The sequence below is a fragment of the Mastomys coucha genome, unplaced genomic scaffold, assembly GCF_008632895.1.
Source record: "Mastomys coucha isolate ucsf_1 unplaced genomic scaffold, UCSF_Mcou_1 pScaffold18, whole genome shotgun sequence".
Lineage (NCBI taxonomy): Eukaryota > Metazoa > Chordata > Mammalia > Rodentia > Muridae > Mastomys > Mastomys coucha.
Window position 1 is genome coordinate 8341394 of NW_022196900.1, and position 24209 is coordinate 8365602.

The window sequence follows — 24209 nt, forward strand, 5'->3', positions numbered from 1 at the left end:
TGAAGTTGTAAGCCAAATAAACCCTTTCTCCTATAAGTTGCTTTCACTAGGATTTCCTATCATAGTAACAAGAAATGAAGCTAAGCCAGTTGAACAGTGTTATCCAGAACTGCTTGGATTCCAGATCCCTGTCACTTAATGAAGAGTCCATAAAAGCCCCTCCAATCTAAAGACAGCCCTGTCATTTATCACTGCTGCCACGACCCATGCCTTATGCCTGTCTCTGATTACACTCCGGAGCAAAGCAGACGACTGGCCCAGCTTCAGAACTGGCTCAGAGCTGGCTCGGACACTTAGCCCTGCATGTGAGCCAATCCTAATTGATAAGAAAGGAGGCCAGGACACTCAGCACTGGCCACACTCAATGAATGTGGTCTGAAAGCCTTGTGTTTCCCTTCTGCTGAGATTTTTGGCCACAAATCTCGCTGCTGTGTGCTCAAGGCCAGCTACATCATGGGTTTCCCAAATGAAGGCCTGAAAAGTCTGTGTTGAGGGAATATGGGACTCCATAGCCAAATAGAAGCCTGACCAGTGTCGTTTCCTTCTCTGTGATTCGTCCCCAGGACTGTGACTGCCCAGACAAATGCTGGGGCAGGGCTTCCCATGTCTGACTGTGTCCTTCTCTCTCCCCAGGTTGATACGGCTCACCCTGGCGACCCAGAGCTTGTCACTTTCCATGGTACACACTCTCTTCTTCACAGTTTCTCAGGGACATTCCTGATATAGTGCCTGGAGATGTTTACATGTGTCTAGTGCTGGCCACAGATGAGGTGGTCAGGAAGGGCCAACAGGGTATGGGAGAGGGGTAGAAGCTAAGCTGTAGGACACCCCTCTGTTTGGTTTCCTCATGAACCTGTGTGTATCCCTGGTAGCGGGAAACACTTCCTCTGTTCATTCCTTTGCTAATCTGTTCAGAAGACAGTCGTGGATGCGTGCTTGGTGCTGTCCCACGCTGTTCCTGCCTCCTTAGTCCTTAAAATAGTTCAAGTGACAGGAACCATTAAAACTAATTATAGGACAGGAAGGATGTCTCAGCTGGAAAAGGCAAGGCCTGAGGCTCTGAGTTCAATCCCCAGAACCCACATCTAAAATAACAACAACAACAACAACAACAACAACAACAACAACAACAACAACAACAACTGGGCTTGGTGGACAACACTGGAGGAATGACAGCCAAGGGTATTCTCTGGTCTTCACACACATTTGCATACATGGGTATTGCACCTGCATACACTCACACACACACAGACACACACACTTATACACACACATACACACTCATACACACACAAACACATACACAAAGAGGTGGGGGGTGGCGTAATACAAGAAAGAACCATGAGTGCTTAGAAGGGCCTTGCCTTCGTGTATCCATGCATCTCAGGGAAGTATGTTTGAAATGCAGGACCCTAGGCCAGCGTGTAGCTCTGTGGCAGAGAACTCCCCTAGCATGTGTGAGTCCTTAGGTTTGATCCACAGTGCTGTGAGGAAAGGGTAAGGCAATACACAGTGATGCATACTTAGAATCCCAGTACTCAAGAGGCTGAGGTAAGAAGATCCTAAGTTCAAGGTCAGCATCTGCCCTGCAACAATCCATTGGAACCTGCATGGTCCTAGCCTTCTGGTGGAGCTTGTGTATGTGTGTGTGTGTGTGTGCATGTGTATGTGTGTGTATGTGTGTGTATATGTGTGTATGTGTGTGTATGTGTGTGTGTATATATGTATATGTGTGTGTATGTGTGTGTATGTATATGTGTTATATGTGTGTGTAATGTATGTGTATGTGTGTGTTGTGTGTATATGTGTGTGTATATGTGTATGTGTGTATATGTGTATGTATGTGTGTGTTGTGTGTGTATGTGTGTGTTGTGTGTATATATGTGTGTGTATGTATATGTGTGTATGTGTGTATATGTGTGTATGTGTGTATATGTGTGTGTGTGTATATGTGTGTATATGTGTGTATATGTGTGTATATATGTGTGTGTGTGTGTATGTGTGTGTATGTGTATGTGTGTGTATGTGTGTGTATGTGTGTGGGGGGTGGAGGGGTAGAGAGGGTGAGAGGGGTTAGTAAATATTAGCATGCTCAGCCTCTCAAGAGCACACCAGAAAGGGACAGGCCTGTAAGAAAGCAGTCACTCTAATCCTGTCAACCTCCATACCGTGTCACACAATGTCTGGCTTCTGGTCAGAGAAGTGAAACAAGGGGAAATCTTTATCTGCAATCCCCTGCAGCTTGGCCGTGTCACCTGGTCTCCCTAATGGTGTCTTCTGTATTTTCTGTCATTTTGGTTGTCAAGTCCAGGTCATCTTCTTACTTGGTGCTCATACTGCACTAAGGCCCCTTTCTCCTGGGTGCCAGGTGAACCTAGTTTTACGGGGTTTGTTGTCATTTGAGAAAAGATCTCTCCATGTAACTCTCGCTGGCCTGAAACTCACTGTGTAGACCAGAGGCCTTGAACTCATAGAGATCCACCCACTTCTGCCACTTGGCAGCTGGGATTAGAGGCATGATTGCCTTTGGCATTATTTATAATTCATATTATGATGTATATTATAATTTATATTAGCTGGTGGAAGTGGTGGTAGGCCTTGGGTGGGAAGGGGAGCCGGGTTTGCCATTGCAGATCTTCAGTTGCTCCCTGTCCTTTGAGGCTCCCCTGGGAGGAGGGGCAGGGTCAGGGGCAGAACTTCTTGGATGTGCTTTCCCTGGGGAGAGGTAGTATTTATAAGCACGTCTAGGTGTTACCACTGCATCTCGGGGAAACACCTAAGGTTGCCCTACTCCCTAACTTCTCCTTCACTGATGGCCGTGGCCTCAACAGGAACCTACAGTCCTCTGCCTATGCCCTTAGTCTCAGAGGCTTCCCAGTATCGGTGGGACCGGGGCCCATGTAGTTATAGTTTCCTGTTACTCCCTAGTGGGCTTCATCACACCTTTGGTGCTCTTGGCTCTTCTTCTACATTGAGTAAGCCTGTGCCTACAAACCTCATGACAATCTACCTCTAGTCTAGAGAACATTGGAAGATTTATCTGCTACACCTTTTAGGGGTCATGAATTGGGAAGTCTCACACCCACCTTTAGCTCCCATCAAGGGGAAGGAAAGAGGCCTTCCCTCCCTAAACACTGCTTTCCTATAAGCCTCTGTCACCATGCGTCTCTCTTGTGAGGAGTAGAAAACATGGCGGGTGTAGAAGTCCAGTTCCTCAGACTCATTGCTGAGGCATGAGTGGGTGGCATGTGACCCACAGTGGGTGTTTATTCTGTCAGCCAGCCGTGTGAGTGGGTGATTCAGCCTCCTTAGCTACACTGTATCATCACCCCTGGGAGGTTTATCTGCTCTTCAAGACACCAGGCTGCTCAGCCCCAAGGGACATGAGCCTGGAGACCTGAGTGGGATTGGGTCCTAGTCTGCATTCACAAACTGTCCCAAGGGGGTGAGAAGCCAGCCCCTGCTTGATCATAACAGCCCCTGATGGGCTCAATCCTTAGTCTCTCTTCTCTGTGACAACACCACATTACTGTGAACTATGTCAAGATCTGGAGACCTGTCTGAGGCAGTGATTTTAGTCCTCCCAGTCTCTGTCTGATGGCTTCTTAGGGGCCTTCTAGTCTGATGGATTTTTTTCCTCAAGTTGATTTTCCACCACCTATTTTTCCTTTCTCTTAAATGTTTGTGTGTGTTTGGTGACAGGTGTTAAAGGAGAAAAAGGGTCCTGGGGTCTTCCTGGCTCAAAAGGAGAAAAGGGGGACCAAGGAGCTCAAGGACCACCAGGTATGCCTGCCCCTGTTCTAACTACACAGCCATCCTGCCCACAAGCACGGTGGGTTCTGGTGAGAATCAGTTACAGGCCTGACACCTCCAAAGCAGAACATTGTGGAGAGAGCAGGGCCTAGGGCTGGAGGGCTGAAGGCAGAGCATTGTCTAGTGTGCTCAGAATCCTGGCTATGCTTCCAGCCATAGAACTACAGGCTAGGGATGGGGTGGGGCTGACTTTCTATCATTCATATGTAAAACATGGCACAAAGAGAATCAGGGACTTGCCCAGGATTCTACAGTCTCTGGGTAATGGGGCCTTGATTAGGTCTGGAGATGCCTCCAAGCCTAGAGTCAACCCTAGTAAACCAACGCAGTGTCACTTTTACTAAGCGAAAACCATGGTTTCTAACTTGGAAACTCTTTGAAACCTCTGCCATTAAGTTGGTAACCTTACAAGCCATTTTTTTTTTTTCTGCAGGTCCTCCAGTCGATCCAGCTTACCTGAGACATTTTCTCAACAGCATGAAGGTGAGTGTTCATTACTAAACGTTTGGTCTATTATCCTGGTCTGTTTGCTCTTGCTGGAACTGAATACCACAGACTGGGTAACATGGAAAGAATAATGGTTTCTCTGGGACATGGTTCTGGAAATCTAGCAACTATGCTGGGTGGGATTCTGGAGAATCTCGAGGTTATGCAGGAATCACACAGCAAGACAGAACAAGTATGCCGGGATGATGTTTCCAACACGTGGAACTTGGGGCCCCCTGAATGCTACTAAAACTATAGCTGCCTGTGCCTCAGGTTCTTGAGTTTGTGTGAGAAAGTAAACCTGTGCATGCCAGGTTTACTGCAACCTTCCATGGTCTCTCTTCCAGGGGGAGAATGGAGATGCTGCATTCAGAGGAGAGTCCAACAACAACCTCTTTGTATCAGGGCCTCCAGGACTACCAGGACACCCAGGCCTGGTTGTGAGTAGTGACTCCCTGGGGACCTGTAGCTTTTCCTATGCCCTGTCCCCAACATGAGTAGGTTGTTCTAGAGTCAAAGTCAGTGTTGTACATACTGGAGGCCAGACTTTGGGATGAGCAGGGTCTCCTGTGTGTCTCACTTGCTGTGAGGTTAACTCGGCCTTTAGAGCTGCCCAGGCTGTGTGCAGTGAGGGAACCCCAGGCACCAGCCATGCACACTGTGGCAAGGTCACTCTGTGACCAGAGCTGTCAATAGTGAGGGGTTATCTCAGAGGATGAATGGAAGGTTCTGGCAGTGTCTTTAGAAGGACTCTTGATTCTTCTGATGTTTGACTGAAGAGATTTTCTACAGGCTTGGTCTTTATAGATGGGAGGAGAGTCAGGCAGTCATGAGAAAAGCTCAAGGTTTGTCCCAGGTTTCTGACCTAACTTGACTGTGACTTGAGGCAAGTCCTCTCCACTCTTGGGGCTCAGTTCCTCCTTGTGTGGTGTGAGAAGGCCAGCCTAGATCTCTAGGGCCCTCTGGATGCTGGGCTTGCTGATGTCTTTGGTCGCCATAACTTGCTTGCTGGGACTGATACCACCTGGCATTACTAGATTTTATAAACATCCTAAGAGGAGAGATTTCTCCATAACTATGTGCTTGCCTCAACAGGGACAGAAAGGAGAGGCTGTCGTGGGGCCTCAGGGACCCCCAGGAATTCCAGGCCTGCCTGGGCCACCTGGCTTTGGGAGACCTGGTGTCCCTGGACCCCCTGGACCCCCTGGGCCACCAGGACCTCCTGCCATTCTGGGTGCAGGTTAGTACTGAGTGATGCCTCATTCCTGCTGCCTCTGCCTTTGGGCTCAGGGTGGCATATCTGGGTGGCATGTCCGAGTCTCTTTGATAGAGGGCTGTATGCTGGATGGAGCCTCCCATCTTTACTTCTTTAAAATGGATACAGTTCAGATTTTATAACACACACCTACTTCAAGTGTACAATCCAGTAATGTTGAAGGTACTCACAAGTCATCTTCGCCAGCACTTGAGGTTGCACTGGCTCAGTCCTGATGGCTGGGAGGTGCTAGCTCACTGTGGTTTTCTGAGTTTCCCTAGTGAGTAATAGTGTTGAGCATCCTTCCACATATTCTAGAGCCTTCCTAGCTGTTTTGTCAATGCCTTAAGAGTCTGTCTTAGTTAGGTTTACTGTTGCTGTGATGAAACACCATGACCAAAAGTGAGTTGGAGAGGAATGGGTTGTTTGGCTCACACTTCCATACTGCTGTTCATCGCTGAAGGAAGTCAGGTCAGGAACTCAGAATGGGCCAGGAACCTGGAGGCAGGAGCTGATGCAGAGGCTCCAGAAGGGTGCTGTTTACTGGCTTGCTCCTCATGGCTTGTTCAGCCTGCTTTTTTATAGCACTCAGGACCACCAGCCCAGGGATGCAATCACCTACCATGGGCTGAGCCCAGCCTTCGCATATCAATCACCAATTAAGAAAATGCCCAATGGGTTTGTGTACAGTCTGGTCTTATGGAAGCATTTTCTCAATGGAGGTTCCTTTCTCTTAGATGACTTTAAGTGTCAGTTGACATAAAACTATACTCAGCACAGTGGCTAAAGGACCAGTGTTAATGGTCACTCTTGGTGTAGAATTCCATTCAGGCCTTGGAACTTATAGAATACAAATGTAAAAATGAATTATCCAATCATTGAATAATACCAAGTGCCAAGAAGTGTACTGACCATTTTACTACAGTTTTCTGGGAATTCAAGAAAACTAATAACAAGGCCTGGGGAGGTAACTCAGTCCATAAAGGGCTCCATACACCAGCATGAGGATCCAAGATCCCCAGTACTTATGCAAAGCAGTCAGGTATGGTACACACTTGTAATCACAGTGCTAGAGACAGGAGGATCCCTGGGACTCAAGTTAGCCATCTTCAAGTCATTGAAAGACCCTGTCTTAAAAACAAACAAACAAACAAACCAGTTCGGGTAGTGGTGGCTCACACCTTTAATCCCAGCACTTGGGAGGCAGAGGCAGGCGGATTTCTGAGTTCGAGGCCAGCCTGGTCTACAGAGTGAGTTCCAGGACAGCCAGGGCTATGCAGAGAAACCCTGTCTTGAAAAAACAAAAACAAACAAACAAGCAAAAAACCAGGAGGCAGCTGAGAGAGACTAACATCTGAGGTTGTTCTCTGGCTTCACACATCCTGGGTATGTATGCATGGCATGTATACATACACACAGACACACAGACACACACACACACACACACACACACACACCGAAAAAAACTACTAACTTCATTTTATAGCTTGTAAATGGCACCCACAGAATCAAAGCCCAGACACCCAGAGCTCCAAGGCCTGTGCTTTTCTCAATGTTTACTCAGTGGATGTTCCATGGTAAGCAATAAAGCCAAATATCCCTAGACCCAAAAAACTCAAGGTTTGACGTACCCTGGTGCCCAAAACCTTGTGAGTACTGATATGGTGCCACAGGTGGAAACTGTACCCTGATATTGTTTAATGTCCAAAATTATTATTGAAAACATTGAGGGCTTGGGCTTTATGCCAGTGAAAAGCCAGCATATCAGAAGCCTTGAAGTCAACCCCCAGAACCATACCAAAATTAATAAATGAAATATAAAATTATTTTTAGTTTATGATTCTGGGCTTATCCCCAAGATATGCTATGTATGCGTAAATATTCTAAAACGTAAAAACCCTGAAGCACACCTTCATACGGTAGCAGCTATAAGCACAGAGGTGTTTCTTGCTAATTACATTGGCATGAGCCGGGTGTGATGGAGCACATATGGTGGGATCCCACAGAGCCTGCCTGTCTGGGAGAGCCTTGCAGAGGGTGGCCTTGGGGTTAGCTTCAACATGGCCTTGGCTCTCCTGGTTGAAAGCAGAAACAAGGCCCAAATCAGGTTGAGAGAAAGGGATGTTTGCTGGCTGGAAGGAGGGGCTAAGCAATCAGTTTGTGAGATAAGTAGACCAGCAACTGGAACTCAAGAACAGCCTGAAGGTGAGACTAGGCCTTTTTAAGGATGCTCTGGCCATCCTTCGCCTCTCTTTGTGTACTAGCTTCATGCTGGCTCTCCACAGACCACACCCACTGCACAGAGCAGAAGAGGGTTGCTGACAGCTTAGTGCTTCCACTGTGAGCTGGAGATGATGGGCTTCTTTGTCCACTTTAGTCTGAAATGTCTTGGCATAGGACAGTTCCAGGGAGAGACTCTAATTGGCTTGTCTTGAGCTAGGTGTCAACTTTGGGCCAATTATCTAGAGTCAAGAGGTAGGACCACTTGAGAACGTAGTAGCTCTCTTCTGTCAGGAAATAGTTGTGGGTGTGAAGGGAAAGACCTCAAGAGAAAACCACAAGGACTTTGACCATACAAAGACAGGTGCTGGGTAGATAAAACCAGATGTGGCTACAGGGCCTTGATGGATGAATAGGCAGTGCAGAAGATACAGGGGTTTGGCAGGGTGAATGCAGGCAGCAGAGAATCTGTTGTCCGGAGAAGCACCACTTCAGGGGATCCAGACACCTTGCTGCCTTGAGCATTGATTATCTTTCCTGCAATGCATGACAAGTCACATTTTATAAATTACTTGCATAAACACTATTCACCGCCTTCCCAGTGATGCTGGAGGGAGATGAAGTGGACATTATTATAACTCCAAGGAGGCAGACACTGAGGCTCAGAAAGGATATAAGCCTCGTTCAAGGTCATTCATGCTTGGGGGACACATGGCTGGAACCAAAGTCCAAGTCTTACCCTGACCCTGTACCCGCTGGCCACTTACCACCTATGCGTGGACACTCACTCCCTGTTTTGGAGCTGAAAATTTGCTTGTGGTGGCCTGAAGAACTAATGGATCCATTTTCTAGGATTTACTGAGACATCCTTCTACCTGCCAAGAGCTCTGCAGATTCTGAAGGGCATGGGGCTTAGAGAGGCAGAAGAAAAACAAAGGGGAAATTCCAACACTTCCGTGTTTGTCCAAGGCAGGGGCTTTTCAATTGGGTACTCCTGCCCCCTCATTTGTGCTGAGATCAGCATGGCCAGCCTTGGGCTGATTTTTAAGGGTCCTGTGACAGTCCAGGAACTAAGAAGCCCTGGGCAGTTTACAATGTGCACACCTAGCCTGAACTTCCTGGTTCTCACCAGCATACCAATAGAACTTTGTTTTGGAAGGGATGTCTGCTGGTGTCTCACAAACAACTTCTGAGAGCCCACTGCTTCCCTAAGTGTGCAGCTGGCAGTTAGCAACCTGGTTCTTTTCCTGGCCCCAAGACCAGTGCTCCCATCTGGTCTCTCCCCACAGCCCAGCCCTTTCTCTTCCTCTTTGACAGCCACTTCCTCTAAATGGTGGTCACACGCTTTGTCTCTTGAAAAAGTTGCGTGAGTCAGGCTATTTTCAAGGATGGAACAGAAATTTGACTCAACCTGGCTTTTATAATTAATCACTAATGGGTTTTACATACAATTCTGACAAATACCAGGCACAGTTCATCCAGGTTGATAGTGAAAAATTTCATCTCTTCCCCTCCCCACCCCCACAAGCCAGTCAGTACGGCTTGAATCTGCACAGCGGATAGCCCATAGCATGGAATGAACTGTGACCACCCCTCTGGGAGTCAACAGAGACCCCTGTACCAGACATTATGCTTTATATCACTTCTCTCTTTTTGTCTTGTCCCAGCTGTGGCCCTTCCTGGCCCACCTGGCCCTCCAGGACAGCCAGGACTCCCTGGATCCAGAAACTTGGTCAGTACCTTGTGTAATAGCAACTCTACACTGGATAGATTCACTGGCTACTGTGTCTTGGTAGCGGGAGGGGGAGGGGCTAGGGATGGAATCCCTTTATTTTTGAATTAGAACTCTACCAAGGGCTAGGATGTTCTTCATTTGGTAGACTGTTTTCCTAACATGCAGGAGGCCCTACTTTGTTCTCTAGCGCTACATGAAACCAAGCATGGTGGCACATGCCTCTTGCCCTAACACTTAGGAGGTGGAGACAGGAGGATCAGAAATTCAAGGTTGTCCTCAGAACATAAAAAAGTTAGAGATTTGATGTCTAAATAAATAAAGTTCCACGATAATAAAAACTTGCCGTTCCCACCAGTAGTAGACAGTCATTTACTTCCTATTCAGGTGATTTGTTCAATAAAGAGCTACAGAAAACAAAATGACTCCTTGAAGCTGTAGCCTATGAGCCTTTAGTTGACTAAAACTCGACCGCGCTCTGTTTTTAAAAACAGCACGCACATGTGTGTAAACAGCATGCACGGGTGCTTTGCCGGCCGTACTCGTCTTGGGCTGTTCAGCTGGAGCACGGCTCAGGTGCATTCTCTGCCCCACAGGGCAGTGCAGTGGGTATGGCTTGCCTGGACTGTTGGCAATGCTCAGAGAGACAGACTAACACCCACCAGACCTAGACCAAACGCCAGTAGTCCTAGGAGCCTCTTCGGTGGTTAGTGGGTTTCATTCTTAAAAAGATTGCCTTTCAAACGGGGACTGTCCAGAAGATGACAAAAGTTGGCTATTTGGCTACTTTGGAAGGAATCCCTATGCCATTCTGATGAATATTATTATTGTCAAGTCGATCACTTATTTTTTTTTTCTTTTTTAAATATTTCCCTTCAGTTACAATGAGACTCTTGGCTGGTAGTTTCTTGAGACTTGGTGCTATTCAGAATTTTTTTTTGCAGCTTCAGCTTCCTGAATCTGCTCCTAGATATGCTAAGTGGCTGCCATTCTTATTTTAGGCAACTTTTTGAGACAGAGACGCTGCAAGCCCCCGGTTTTTTAAACACATATTTAATATTGCAGCCATCCAGCTAGACTAAAGACTAAGTGCTAAGTATAATTGCCCACTTGCTTGCACTTCTTATCCCAAATGAAAATGAATTTGAAAGTCACTAAGGAATGTGAGCTGACGCCATTAGCCAGTGTAGCTGCTGCCGAGCTGTGTTTAAAATCAACGCAAGTGGCAAAAGAAAGCGGCATATTGATGATTTTGCTAAAACCAAAACCCAGCAAAGACAACTCTCTTGCTACATCTTTATCTTCACAGGAAATTATCATTTGTGTTTTTATTCATTTTTTTTTATAATTTAGATTTGTGGTTCAAAGCAATGCATGTTTTCATTTCACGGGAGAACTCCCTTAGCCAAGCAGTATAGCACACTCCTGAAATCCCAATACTTGGGGAGGCTGATGTAGATGGATTAGAAGTTCAAGGCATGTCCTGGCTACATAGTGAAAACTTGCCTCAAAACCCAGGAGCTAAGGAGATAGGTCAGTGGATAAAGTGCCTGGCACACAGGCATGGCAATTCCAGCCAGACCCCAGTATCTACTTTAAAAAATAAAAAGCTATGTTGAACACTGCAGTTGTAAATGTAGTGCTAGAGGAGTGGGAGCGAAGGCAAGTGGCTCATCGAAGCTGACTGGCTGGACAGTGTAGCCAGTTGGTCAGTGCTGGATTCCCTGAGTGACCCTGTCTCAAATAAGGTAAGAGCAAGTGATAATGGAAGATACCTCATGTCTACCCTGGCACCTCCCTACTCACACACATACACACATACACACATACACACTCACATTCATGCACACACATACATACACATGCACTCATATTCACATACCCACACACACTCACACACACATTCATACTCACACACATGCACATTCATACACATACATACTCATACACATAAACACACATACATATACACACATTCACACACACTCATACACACACTCAAACTCACACACACTCACACATACACATTCATACATAAACACATATACATATACACACATTCACATATATACACTCAAACTCACACACATACACATTCATACACATACACACTCACACACATAAACACACATACATATACACACATTCACATATATACACTCAAACTCACACACATACACATTCATACACATACACACTCATACACATAAATACACATACATATACACACATTCACACACACACTCAAACTCACACACACACTCACACATACACACTCATATACATAAACACACATACATACACACACACTCAAACTCACACACACACTCACACATACACACTCAAACTCACACGCATACACATACATACTCACACACATAAACACACATTTACACACACACTTACACATACATACGCACACACATGCACACACACATACACTCACACACATGCACACATACACACATACTCACTCACACACATATACCCAGAGAGAAAGAGCGAGACCAGCCAGGCTCTGATGATGTATCTCAGTGGTGGAGCACTTGGCTAGCATGCACAGGCTCTGGGTCTGAGCCAAAACACTGAAAACAAACTTTAGTTATTAGTAAAGTGTCATTGTCTGAGGCAACAAGCCTTTTTCTTGAATGAAGGGTTCTACATAGAATGGCAGGAGCATCACATTTTGCCACTGTTTGGTAACAGTTTAAATTTGCCACTGCTTGGTAACAGTTTAAACAGAATTTAAATGATCTGACAGGTCACAGCGCTCAGCGACATGGGTGACATGCTACAGAAAGCTCACTTGGTCATAGAAGGGACGTTCATCTACCTGAGAGACAGTGGGGAGTTTTTCATTCGTGTCCGAGATGGTTGGAAAAAGTTACAGGTAATTCTTTACTTTCCTTACCACCTTCTCCCCTCCCACGTAAAGGGCACCCGCTCCAATGGCGCCAGTTCTTGGGAGCACCTTCTTGGAGCTATTTCATTGGCATTATCCTCCTTCTCTTGCAGTTGGGAGAACTGATCCCCATTCCTGACGACAGCCCCCCACCACCAGCACTTTCCAGCAATGTGAGTAGCTCCCCTGCCCACTCCCTGAGCTACTTGCCTCCTTAGAGGACCCTGTACCAAGCTACCTAAGCCTGCTCTGTGTGACTTAGTACTTGGGGGAAACCCAGTAATTTCTAAATAGAACATTCAAACCACAGAGTGGAGGGAGAGCTGAATGCCTGAGACCCCTGTTCCCCTGTTTCCAATTTACCCACAAGTCATGTAGAAGAGTTCCTCCTTTTCTCCCTCCCTCCCTCCCTCTCTCTCTTTCTCTCTCTCTTTCCCCCTCCCTCCTTCCCTCTTTCCCTCTTTCCCTCTCTCCCTTCCTCTTTCCCTCTCTCCCTTCCTCTTTCCCTCTCTTCCTCCATCACTTACTTATTTTGAGACAAGATCTCACTAGTAGTTCTGGCCAGCCTGGATTCACCTGCCGCTGCCTCCTGGATGCTAGGGTTAAAGGTGTGTTGCCACCACACTGCCAGTCAAACCCTTAGCTTTTTCTCACTACCATAAACAAGCATAGACTACTGGCGTAATCCGCCGTTGGACTCTATTGCAACCCTTTGAGGCTACGTCCATCGCCCCATTTTTCAGATTCCAAAACTGAACTTTGAAGAGGAAGACATGTTGGCTTTTAAGCTGAGATCCCCTGCTTCCCCAGCACAGGGATCTTACAGATCTCAAGGACACTTCCTCCTCTCCTGGTGACTTCTGTTTGGCTGTAAAAGTCCCCCCATGTCAGACTCACAGTTAAAGGCAATGCCCAGCTATTGAAGTGTCATGCCAGGGTATTTGTACCTCATTGAACTCTGGAGAAGAGATTGAATGTGTATTCACACTTTGACCTTTCTCTTTAATGTCACAGCCATACCAGCCACAGCCTCCACTGAACCCCATTTTAAGTGCCAACTATGAGAGGCCGGTTGTAAGTACAATCCATACATTTCCTTTGTAGATAATGAGTATGTGCCCATAAGTGCTAAGTCCTGTGCTCAGTATCTAGTTTTTAATTTTGTTTTGTTTTATTTCACGTATGAGTGGTTTTGCCTCCATGGTTCTATGCGCATTGTGCGTGTGTCTCTGATGCCTGTGGAGGTCAGAAGAGGAAATTATATGTCTTCTAACTGGAGTTATAAACAACTCTGAGCCACCATGTGCATGCTGGGAATCCTGTTCCAGTCCTTGCTAGACCAGCCAGTGCTCTTAACAGAGAAATAGTTCTTACCACCCAATTGCTTACAAACTAGCCAGGAGAGCACACACCCAAAATAGACAGTTGTATCACCTTGTGCTAAGCTATTTGAGTGAGACCAACCCAAGATGCTGGGGTTACCAGAAAAACAAGGAAGTCACTCTGAAGGAGGTGACCTCTAGATTCAGACCTAAAGAACACTGGAGTTCAGGAGCAAGACAAGTAGGGAAAAACTAAAGTAGGAATTCTGGGCATAGAGGAAGATGAATCGTGGGAGGGTGGGATGTGTGTACACACAGGTCCTTCCTATGCTACATTTCAGACTGGCCGGAGGAATAGACTTTACAGCAAAGGTAGCCGATTAGGTTGTAGAAGTGAACAAGGGTCAGAGTTAGGGAGTTTGCCCCATTCCTGCAAGTGATGGGAGCTGCCCGTAAGTTGAAAGCTGAACAAGGGTATGCGGTAAGATTGGTGCTTTGAAATGACTTCAGTTTGAGCGTGTAAGAGGATTGGAAAGGGCAGAAGCAGGGGTATGAAGCAGTAATCTGCAGAAGAGGGCTAGTCAGAGAGACATGAAGAGTCAGGAGAAGTCAGTTTGGTTCTGGCTGCAATGGGAAGGAGTAAGACAGAGGTGACCCCAAATTCCCAGCAGGGTGATCCAGTGGTCATAAACATCATCTGACATGAACGGGTTGCAGACTCAGCCCCGCTCTTCACTGGCATAAATAAAGATCGTATCCCTGTCACTCCAGGGACTTCATAGAACTTGATCACATTGATCACACGAAGTACAGGCAGCCTGGGAATTCTCTTTACTGCTCTCAGCCATTTTGCTATTTCCACAGTCCTCCTTGTATAAGAATTTCTCTTTCTGTCCCCATCCAGCCCTTACCCATGCAGGCATGGTACACACGAGCTTGTGTACTGCTCAGGATTGCCACAGCACTATCTCATGCCCTAACTCTCTTACCTCATGGCAGAAGAGTCAGTTCAGAGTCTTGGGAGAAGCACTCCCATGGTCTACCTTAGATCAACTACTCATTTCCACTCTAATAAAGAACAGCCTGGAGATAGAGTCAAAGGCCTAGGGCCTTCAGAGAGCAAGGCGTAAGCCACACAGCACAGACAGAAATATGCTTTCTGCAGTGCTGCCAGGTCCTGAGAAGACCTTAGGTTGAACAGATCAAGTCTGAAGTGGTCCCAGGACATCCAAATAAAAGTGGGAGTCCATTGTAATGGGAATGGGGGAGTCCCAGAGAGAAGCTGTGTGGATGGAACCAAAGGGAGGCTGATGGGGAAAACCCAGAGGCAAAAGAGGAGCTTCTTTGCCCCTGAGGCAAAGAAAGAAGGTCAAACAAAGTACTCAGGAGTCAATGGCTGCTGGGGGATGGGGGGTGGGGGTGGGGAGTGGGGGGTGAGGGAGAGGATAAAAATGACTGAAAGGCAGATTTATAAGAGAGAGCAGTGTTTATGAAGCCAAAATGATTCTAGAAAGCTGAGGAGAAAATGCTCAGGGGAGAGAGAAGTAAATTTAGGTAAACTTTCAATGAGCCCAAGAAGTCAGTAAAGTGACCAATGGAATTTTAAAGTAGTGCATTGGTTTTTAATTTTTCAATATATCTATTTGTGTGTGAGATGTGTGTGATTCTGTCTCTCTGTCTCTGTCTCTGTCTCTCTGTCTCTGTCTCTCTGTCTCTCTGTCTCTGTCTCTGTCTCTGTCTCTGTCTCTCTCTCTCTCTCTCTCTCTCTCTCTCTCTCTGTGTGTGTATGTGTGTGTGTGTAGGAGTTCATGTGGATGTCAATGCAACCTGTCACTCCTTAGATGCAGCTAGAGAGTGGGAGAATGAGCATCCTCAGGCCGCAGACTGCATTTCATATGGATTGTCAGCAGAAAGGGCTGGAGGGAGGAAATGGATGCCAATGTACAAACCAAACCAAGTTCCAGAATGACTTTGGTTTGCGGTTGATGAACAAGGTGTCAGGAATGGGAGGCAGGACAAAGCCAACCTAGAAGCCATGCTGGTGACCAGGCTGGGAGCATATCCAGAGTGCTCAAGCCTGGCCCACACACTCGAACCAGATCTCCAAAGGGGCTCCTCAGTCCGAGGAGAATGTTGGATCTTTTATTAAATTGAAGAGAGACATTCTCACGGCTGTTCATGGGTGCTAAGGCTGTCTTCACTGAGGGTGGATAGCTGCACCTGGGTCGTGCCTTGCAGCCAGAAGCAGGCCTCCCTTCCTCAGAACAGGAAGTGGTGGGCAGGGCTGCTAACCACACGGTCTTACTCTTTGCAGCTGCACCTGGTTGCTCTGAACACACCAGTGGCTGGGGACATCCGAGCGGATTTCCAGTGCTTCCAGCAGGCCAGGGCTGCAGGGCTGCTGTCCACCTTCCGAGCGTTTCTGTCTTCACACTTGCAAGACCTCTCCACAGTTGTTCGGAAGGCAGAGAGATTCGGCCTTCCAATTGTGAACCTCAAGGTAAAGATGAACCCTGTCGGCACTGACTTCAGGCACACCAATCCCCAAGGGGCCCAAGCATTTGCCACTTTACGCAATCAACCATAGCAGCTCCAAGCCATTCCTTCTCTCTTCTCACATCACTTTCCTTGCTGAGCTGGGGACTCCAGAAGTAGCCTCTGAACCATGAAGAGGGAGTCAAACCCTAAAGGTGTCATTTGTCTTTGTAGGGCCAAGTGCTTTTTAACAATTGGGACTCAATATTTTCTGGTGATGGAGGTCAATTCAATACGCACATTCCGATATACTCCTTTGATGGTCGTGATGTGATGACTGATCCTTCCTGGTAAGTGCAGGCTTGGGCCCTGGGATGTAACACAATAGGCATTTCTAGGATGTATTCTAAGGATGAGATGCCTTTATCAGCTACCCCCCTGGAACACTGCCAGTGTGGAGCCACAGTGAGGCAGCTGAGTCACAGGAAAGCCATAGCCTTGGAGCCAGAAGCCCCAGGTCTAGTAGTTCATGATAAGACCTGGGCAAAGCATTCACTCCGTGAGCTTCAGTGGCCTTGCCTGTTAAATGAGTACGGTCATAAGTATACCATAGGACAGTTGCGCATATGACTGTGGGTGAAAATACAGTAAGCAGTTATACTCAGTGCCTATGCTACAACACATCTGAGTCCAGGTCTGGAAGGCACAGTCGTACACCCACACAGCCCTACACTTTAAGGGTTCCCAGTGTCAAGGGACAATAGATAACAGACTATGTATAAATGTGGATGATTTTATAGTTTTAAAATAGAGAGAAAGCTGATAATAGGAACGGAGAGGAGGTATTCATTTTTGAGGGCGAGAATCAAAAGTCTTGCAAGAGGGGGTCCCTAAGATGTGAAGGAAGTCACAAGTCTGACCATGAAAGAGGCTACCCAACAAGTGACCTCAGGAGCAATGGTCCAGATCTGCGAAACCTAAGGATGCCATTGGGAGACTGCTGCAAGTGGGTGTGGCTGCCGACAGAGTATGTCCAGAAAGCAGGTAACAGCCACAAGGCTAAGGAGAGGATTCGGCATTGACCTGTGGGAGAGGAGGAGCAGGCCTCAGTTTGCTACACTTATGTTAACTTCCTCACCAAGATATACCACGAAGAACTGCTATTTAGGAAGTAGGGTGATGGCTCAGCGGGCCAAGTGCTTGCTGCACAAGCATGGTGACCTGAGCTCAGATCTCCATCACTTACCCAATCGCCAGGTGGGGCAGCACGCATCTGTAACTCCAGCACTGAGTGGTGGGAATAAGTAGGTCCTTGAGGTTTAGTGGCCATCAAATCTAACTCAATTGGCAAGCTCTGGGTTCAGTGAGAGGCTGTGCCTCAAAAAAATGAGGCAGGGAATGATTGAGGTAGATAGCCAGTGTTGAGCTCTGAAACACACACACACACACACACACACACACACACTGTAAAATAAAATAAAAGGAATTAAAGAACTTCGTGTTATAAAAATGCCATTTAAAAAGTAACACTATAAAATTCCTCTCTAGGCCCCAGAAGGTTGTCTGGCACGGCTCCAACCCCCAGGGTGTCCGTCTTGTGGACAAGTACTGTGAAGCCTGGCGAACCACAGACATGGCGGTGACAGGATTTGCCTCCCCACTGAGCACAGGGAAGATTCTGGACCAGAAAGCTTATAGCTGTGCTAATAGGCTAATCGTTCTGTGCATCGAAAACAGTTTCATGACAGACACTAGGAAGTGATAACCTTCCCATGATTCTTAAAGAGTGTTCTAATATTTCTTACGTGAAGAGTTGACACTGAAGTCTAAAATGTTGTAAATATTACAAGATAGGTTTTTTTTTTATATTACACATCTGTCAAAAGAGAAACCAAAGAAAACATACCTCAATATACTCAAAAGGAAAGACGGAAGGGACTCAGATCCAAGTCAAATCCAATCCACATATTGGTGCTAGATTCTGCAGGAAGACCCCCGCAGTGTGAACACATCCCTGACACAGAGTAGGGCAGTCTGAAAACAGGCCAGTGTGATTGCCCGGTGCATTCTTCAGAAAGTGATTTCTTCCTTCCAACCATGGCTGTTGAGTGTAAGAGGCCCCTACTGTTTGCTTACAACATCAGCTTTTAGACACACAGCCCCTTCCTAAGTTATGTGTGAACCAAGCGCTTGGCGATTCCATGCACGTGCGTACAGCCAGAGAAAGGGAGCTGCTCAGAAGATCCTGCTCATGCTGCCTCCGACATCAGGCTTTATTGTAGTCCCTGCTAAAATATTATTGCCCTCATGCTGTAGAGTTCTGCATGTTTACCCAGTCACAGTTGACCATGGCATCTGTTGATACAATTCTGACTTGCTGGGAAGTTAAAATTCTAGGAAAGAAACAGCACAGAATCCTTCCCTTCCCCATCGCTACTGCCCCTTCCCATTCCACGCCCCGATCTTATGATTTCCGTTTGGCAAGTCTTGAATTACGGCTGCAGCTGAAACAGATTGGTTGAGATGAATTTTCTGAAAAAAAAAAATCTGTATCATTGTGCTATAGACTTTGATATCTTTTTCCATGTAAGAACATAAAGATGTCTTTTCCAGGTGCTTTCTTCTTTTTGACGTATTTCCCCCTGGGTCCTTCATTCCTTGCCACTGAGGCAGAAGTGGCCTGGGTGTGTGTGCTAACATTGTCACCAGCACTGGGGACAATTCATTCAAGAGTTAAAGAGGGGTTGGGGTGAAGTGGGGATGACTCTGGGTGGGAGGTGAGCTCTGCTGTGGTTGCATCAGGGTCTCAGGGCTTGACTGTGGACTCTTCTGTCTCTCTCAAGGAGAACGGGATAGACTCACTCAGTATCAGCTTTACTCAATAAATGTTAATCACCAGTAAATGAGGTTCCCCAGCTCTGCAAAGTGAGTACTTTACAAATGAAAAAAAAAAAAAAAAAACGGAAGTGGAAGCTCAGGTCCTTTCTGGGTCCAGTCATAAGGCTGGCATGTGCAGACTCGGGCCCAAGGTCCTTTCAAGGCAGCACTGGATATAGCTGCCTGTTGGTTCCCTCTCCACCCCAAGTGCATGATTCTGGAAACATAATCAGTAGGCAAGAAGCATGCTGAAGCCGGGTGGTGGTGGCACACACCTTTAATCCCAGCACTTGGGAGGCAGAGGCAGGTGGATTTCTGAGTCCGAGGCCAGCCTGGTCTACAGAGTGAGTTCCAGGACAGCCAGGACTACACAGAGAAAAAAAAAAAGCATGCTGAGATATTTCCTCTCATTCACTGGGGCTGGCCCAGAAAGTCATCATAGTGACTGCACCCTCCTAAGCCCTTGAAGTAGGAAGGAAATTCAGAACAAGAACAAAATAAAACAAAAACAAAACAAACAACCCAGAACCTCCACTTCAGAATCCATAGCAGGAAGAGCGGTAGAATCTTTCTAATGAGTCACAAACAGAAATGGCTACAGGGGAAACCACAGGGTGGATGGCTGGGGATGGATCCAGTGCTAAGTTACAGGTGGGGAGTGCTTGGTATGGGCACGGTGGCAGGAGGAAGAGGACAGGAGAGTCCTGAGTCAGGATGTATAGATGCCACTCACACCAGTCAGAGCCTGCCAAACCTGAGACCACAGAAAGGACAAGGTGGAGTGGAGCTAAGAGAACCCAGGAAGAGAGACGCCCACTTCTCCTGCCCGTAGGAGAGGGCTTTCCCCTCTGCAGGCACTAGAGGACCTACCCTCACAGACAGAGTCAACTGCAGCTACATGCACTCTGACTAACCATCCTGATGATGTGCCTGGCATTCAAGAGACTTTACTGAATGTTTGCCTCCACTTTATCTTTCCTGTCTCATGCCAAAGTCCACCTGTCTGTCTTTCTTATGGTCTCTTAGGCAAACCACACAGACTCTTCTGATGGGCCACATTGTCATGCCCTGTACCATCTTAGCAAAGCCTTAATCATTAAGTGTCCCTTCCCTTCCCACAATACTGCTGTGACATCCCCTAGACCAACCTACCTAGTGTCATACCCCCTCACTGGATACCTGGTATGCATCACATCTGAAATTTATCACTCAACTAGCTAAAATATAGTGGCTGGGGGGGGGGTCTCCAAGCCTTCACTATCCATTGGCCTAGAAGTCTTGGGGATACTAGAAGGCTGTTGATCCACCCCTCACTCAGGCCAAACACAGGAGGGAACATTGGGTGTGTATAACCTCTATAAGCTGGAGGGCTTTGGGGGTGCTCTATGTCTATATCAAAGACCTTCATATCTTATGCTTGTGGCTTCAAGCTTCCTGGATCGTCCATCCAGCAACAGAACCAGAGCAACAGAAAAGGCTGCTAACCCATCCATGTAAGAGACGGGGCAGATCTCATGAGGACAACAGCTTGGGAAGAACGGAATAGCAAAAGAGCTGAGCAGCTCTGGTGGGGGTGGGGGTGGTATCAGGAGGGCTTGGGGGTGTGGGTGGGGATGTAGTGGGGATGTGGGGGTAGTGACGGTTGTGGAGGTGGTGGTGGGGGCAGCCAGCACCAAGAAGGTCTGGAGAGTGTGATGTGACTCCATGGTATGGCCTGAAACAGACCTGTTAAGATGAAGAAACTGGGTCCCAGGAACCACTCTCAGGTTTCCAGTGTCCTCTGGATCCCTTGGCTGACTGTTACGTCGACTGAACCTGAACAGGATAGAAGCAGAATTGTGGGAACTGTCAACAGCCCACTAGTATCATGGCTGACTATCAGTGAAGGCTCAGAAAAAGAAAAAGTAAAAAGAAAAAGAGGAATGAGTTTGTTCATGAGACCAAGAAGTGGGACAGGAGGGCAGACTTAATGTGGTAACGTCGCCCTTGGGTTAAGGTCATCTTCCCATCTGTCTGTCTGGCTGGCTGGCAGGCTGGCTTCTGCTTTTCTCTGTGTATGTCTCCCTCACAGGCCAGGGTGCAGACAGCCTCAGACCTGCGTTGCCCTCTGCTAGCCAAGAGCACACCCACAGAAGGAAGAAGAGGCTTCCCCTCCCTCCCCCCACCCCGTGGGATTATGTCAGTTCCCAAAAATGACCACTGCTGGCCTCACTTGAGTTGTGTGTCCAGGGCTGTGATGGGCAGCCTTACCAGAGAAATGTGCAGGAGAAAACAAAACCTCCTCCATCCAAAATGCCTAAGGTCTCCGAAATGACCAGAACATTGAAAAGATTAAAACACAGATCTATCCCACCCAGCAAAGAGGGATGGGATGGGATGGGATGGGCAGGCAGGAAGAAGTGAGATCACATTAGCCTTGAGTTCTACAATAAAGCATCTAAACTTTACCTTACAATGAATGGGCAGGGCACATCAGGAAGATCTGAAGAAGGGGGGATGGGGATGGAATCGGCTCCGAGTTGGTTAGTTTGTTCATTCACTCACAAGTATCTGGGATAACCATCTTTTTACTCCTGATCATGTTTCACTCTAGAGACACAAACATAAATGGTGGCTCATTTTTTAAGTCCACCAACCCCCCCCCTTTTTTGTCATTTTTAAATTTCCTTCCTCCAACTCCTTTCATGACCCCTTCAAATCCCTGGCCTCCCCCTCTTTAATTGTCATCCTGTGCATAAATAAATACAACCTGCCCAAGCCATTTCTAATGCCACAGACTGTTCTGAATTCCATGCACATCCCTTGGCACTCAGGAACTCTATAGTCAGGACAAATTAATGTATTGTCCAGGTCTTCCGTAACCTAGCAGCTAGAGAGAGACTTTTCTAGCTCCTTCTGAGCTCCTGAGTCACCAGGGAACCACTGAGTCTCTTCAAAGCCTTTAATAGCCAGTGACAGGTTTCCCTGTCTTGACTTCTGTCTGGTCCTCTAATTCACATGGCAGTCAAGTGCTGAGAGGTCTGTGCCTCTGAAGTTTGGCTCTGCTGCTTGCTGCCCACATCATCACTGGCAAGTTCTCCAAGTCAAACTGAACATATTCCCTGTATTTAATCCTTCCCTGCAACTCAGTGTTTTCCTTTGACAAATAGGGAGGCACAGAAAGCACCCTTCATTGGATGAGCTTACTTGTAGTGTTGGGAGGGATGTTTTAGCACTTCAGTGTGCCTGCCATCTTTGGCCCAGCCAGGTGTATCCAGGAGGAGGGGAGCTTTCTTCTCTATGCTGTGCTAGATGGTCCCTCCCAATCCACCTAGCTTTTCTAGCCATGTTCAAGCCCAGGGTGGATTCGCCATGTCCTCCCTGGTACATCCCTGACTGCTGCTGGTGAGTATCTGTTTACCACAATACTGTGGCTGCCCTGCTCTCCATTCCTTTTTCCACAACCCGGCAACTAAAATGCTTTTATCATCTTGCTTAGTAGGGACTCCAGATCTCAGTCCTGAGATTAGGGCTAGATCCCTTCAGGTTAGTAAGGACACAATGTGAAGTAGACTTCCCATCTCCTGCATGAGCCTGCCCAGGGCTGAGTTCTAAGAAGGATCCAGAACTCTGGTATGAAGAAACTTCCTCTTTTTATTCTTCTTTTATACTTTCTCTCCCTCTCAGTGAATGACACTACTATCCAACAGGGCCTGGAGGCCTGATTATTTACTCATTCATTCATTCATTCAAGAAATATTTGTATTATTTTAATTGGTGCAAAAAAATCATATATACATTTGATGTGTTTATAGCATGTGTGACATGAGTAGAGCGAGAGTCAGATCAGGGTGATGACATTCACATCTTCTCAGATACTTATTATTTCTTTGTGTTGCAAACATTCAAAATTCTCTTTACTGAATTCTCATTCAGCAATTATTGATTAAATGTCCCATCAGCGGCTACAACATCAAGAAACACTAAGTGCTTGGAACTTCAATGTTATTTATGGTTTAAGTCCAAAAAGTTCCCCACAGGCTCAGATCTAAGTGCTTGGTCCCCAGCCTGTGGGACTGTTTTGAAGGCTGTGGAATCTTTAGGAACTGAGGCCTGGCTGGGGGAAGGAGGTCACTGGGGGGCTGGCCTTTCTTTGAAGGTTATGTCTGCCCATGAGCCATGTGATGAACAGCCTCTGCCTCATGCTCCTGCTGCCACAGATGGAGCATTTCTAACCACCATGCTTCTATACCACAATGGGCTGGAACCTCTCTGGGAGGGTGAGCCAAAATAAGCCTTCCTTCTTTGGGGGAGGGAGGGGAAGGCAGATGTTCTGTTTCAGCAACAAGAACAGTGACAATGAGATTGAACAATGTGTAGCTTCTGGATTTTTTAAAAAAAGATTTATTTAATTTTTAGTTCTGTATATGTGCATTTACCTCTCTGTGTTTGGGTGTAGGGCAAATGGGTCGTGCCACCAGACAGGAGGACTGGTAAGGCTGAGTGATCTCAGACCCCGGGAATCTCAGAGACTTGAGATCAACAGGAGTCAAGTTGCTCCTTATCTGTGTTTCTGTGTACTCTGGAACACATAACCATGCTAACCCACTGAGAGGACCATGGCAATCAGTCATATAGCATAGATACCTAGAGTTCTCCATGCTAATGAGGTATCTAAAATCCCTGCCCCGCCCCGCCTCCCACCCCGCCCCGCCCCCCCACCCCCACCCCACCCCAGCGTTCAGTCAATGAACTTCCCTTTCTGGGCATTCCTTCCCATAAAAGGCATTTCATCTCTGGTTCACCCTGAGTAAAATGTATGCATTCACATTCACCACTAATAAAGCCATTTAATCAAGCAAGGGCTGTTTCTTCATCAAGGATATATATATATATATAGGAATGCCTTCATCTTAAAGAGCCACACCTAAATCCACCGGAAAGGCCTTTTCCTCTAGCCACTCCGTAATCTCGGCAGTCATTGGGAATCAGATTGGTTCTGCCCTCTGGTCGCAGGCTCTGTCTTCCCTTTCCTGCTCAATATGTGAACGCCCTGAGAGAAGTGTGGACAGGGGACACCCGTTCCTGATTCCCAGGAGTTTGCTGGGGGGAACTCAGGAGACCGGAAACCACAGCATTCGTCCTAGG

The 24209-nt window shown here is 47.0% G+C and overlaps 1 protein-coding gene across 1 annotated transcript in view; it reads left to right on the forward strand.

The window, feature by feature from the left end:
- Col15a1 (collagen type XV alpha 1 chain) overlaps nt 1-18820 on the forward strand; it is a 107710-nt gene extending 88890 nt beyond the window's left edge. The window contains exons 29-40 of the mRNA XM_031377349.1: nt 634-679; nt 3703-3783; nt 4247-4296; nt 4647-4739; nt 5395-5539; nt 9442-9506; nt 12268-12396; nt 12522-12581; nt 13423-13482; nt 16045-16230; nt 16440-16555; nt 17754-18820. Of these exons, the coding sequence (XP_031233209.1) occupies nt 634-679; nt 3703-3783; nt 4247-4296; nt 4647-4739; nt 5395-5539; nt 9442-9506; nt 12268-12396; nt 12522-12581; nt 13423-13482; nt 16045-16230; nt 16440-16555; nt 17754-17967 (1245 nt within the window). The 3' untranslated portion in view covers nt 17968-18820. The remainder of the gene's footprint in view (nt 1-633; nt 680-3702; nt 3784-4246; nt 4297-4646; nt 4740-5394; nt 5540-9441; nt 9507-12267; nt 12397-12521; nt 12582-13422; nt 13483-16044; nt 16231-16439; nt 16556-17753) is intronic.
- Nucleotides 18821-24209: the final 5389 nt, after the last annotated feature.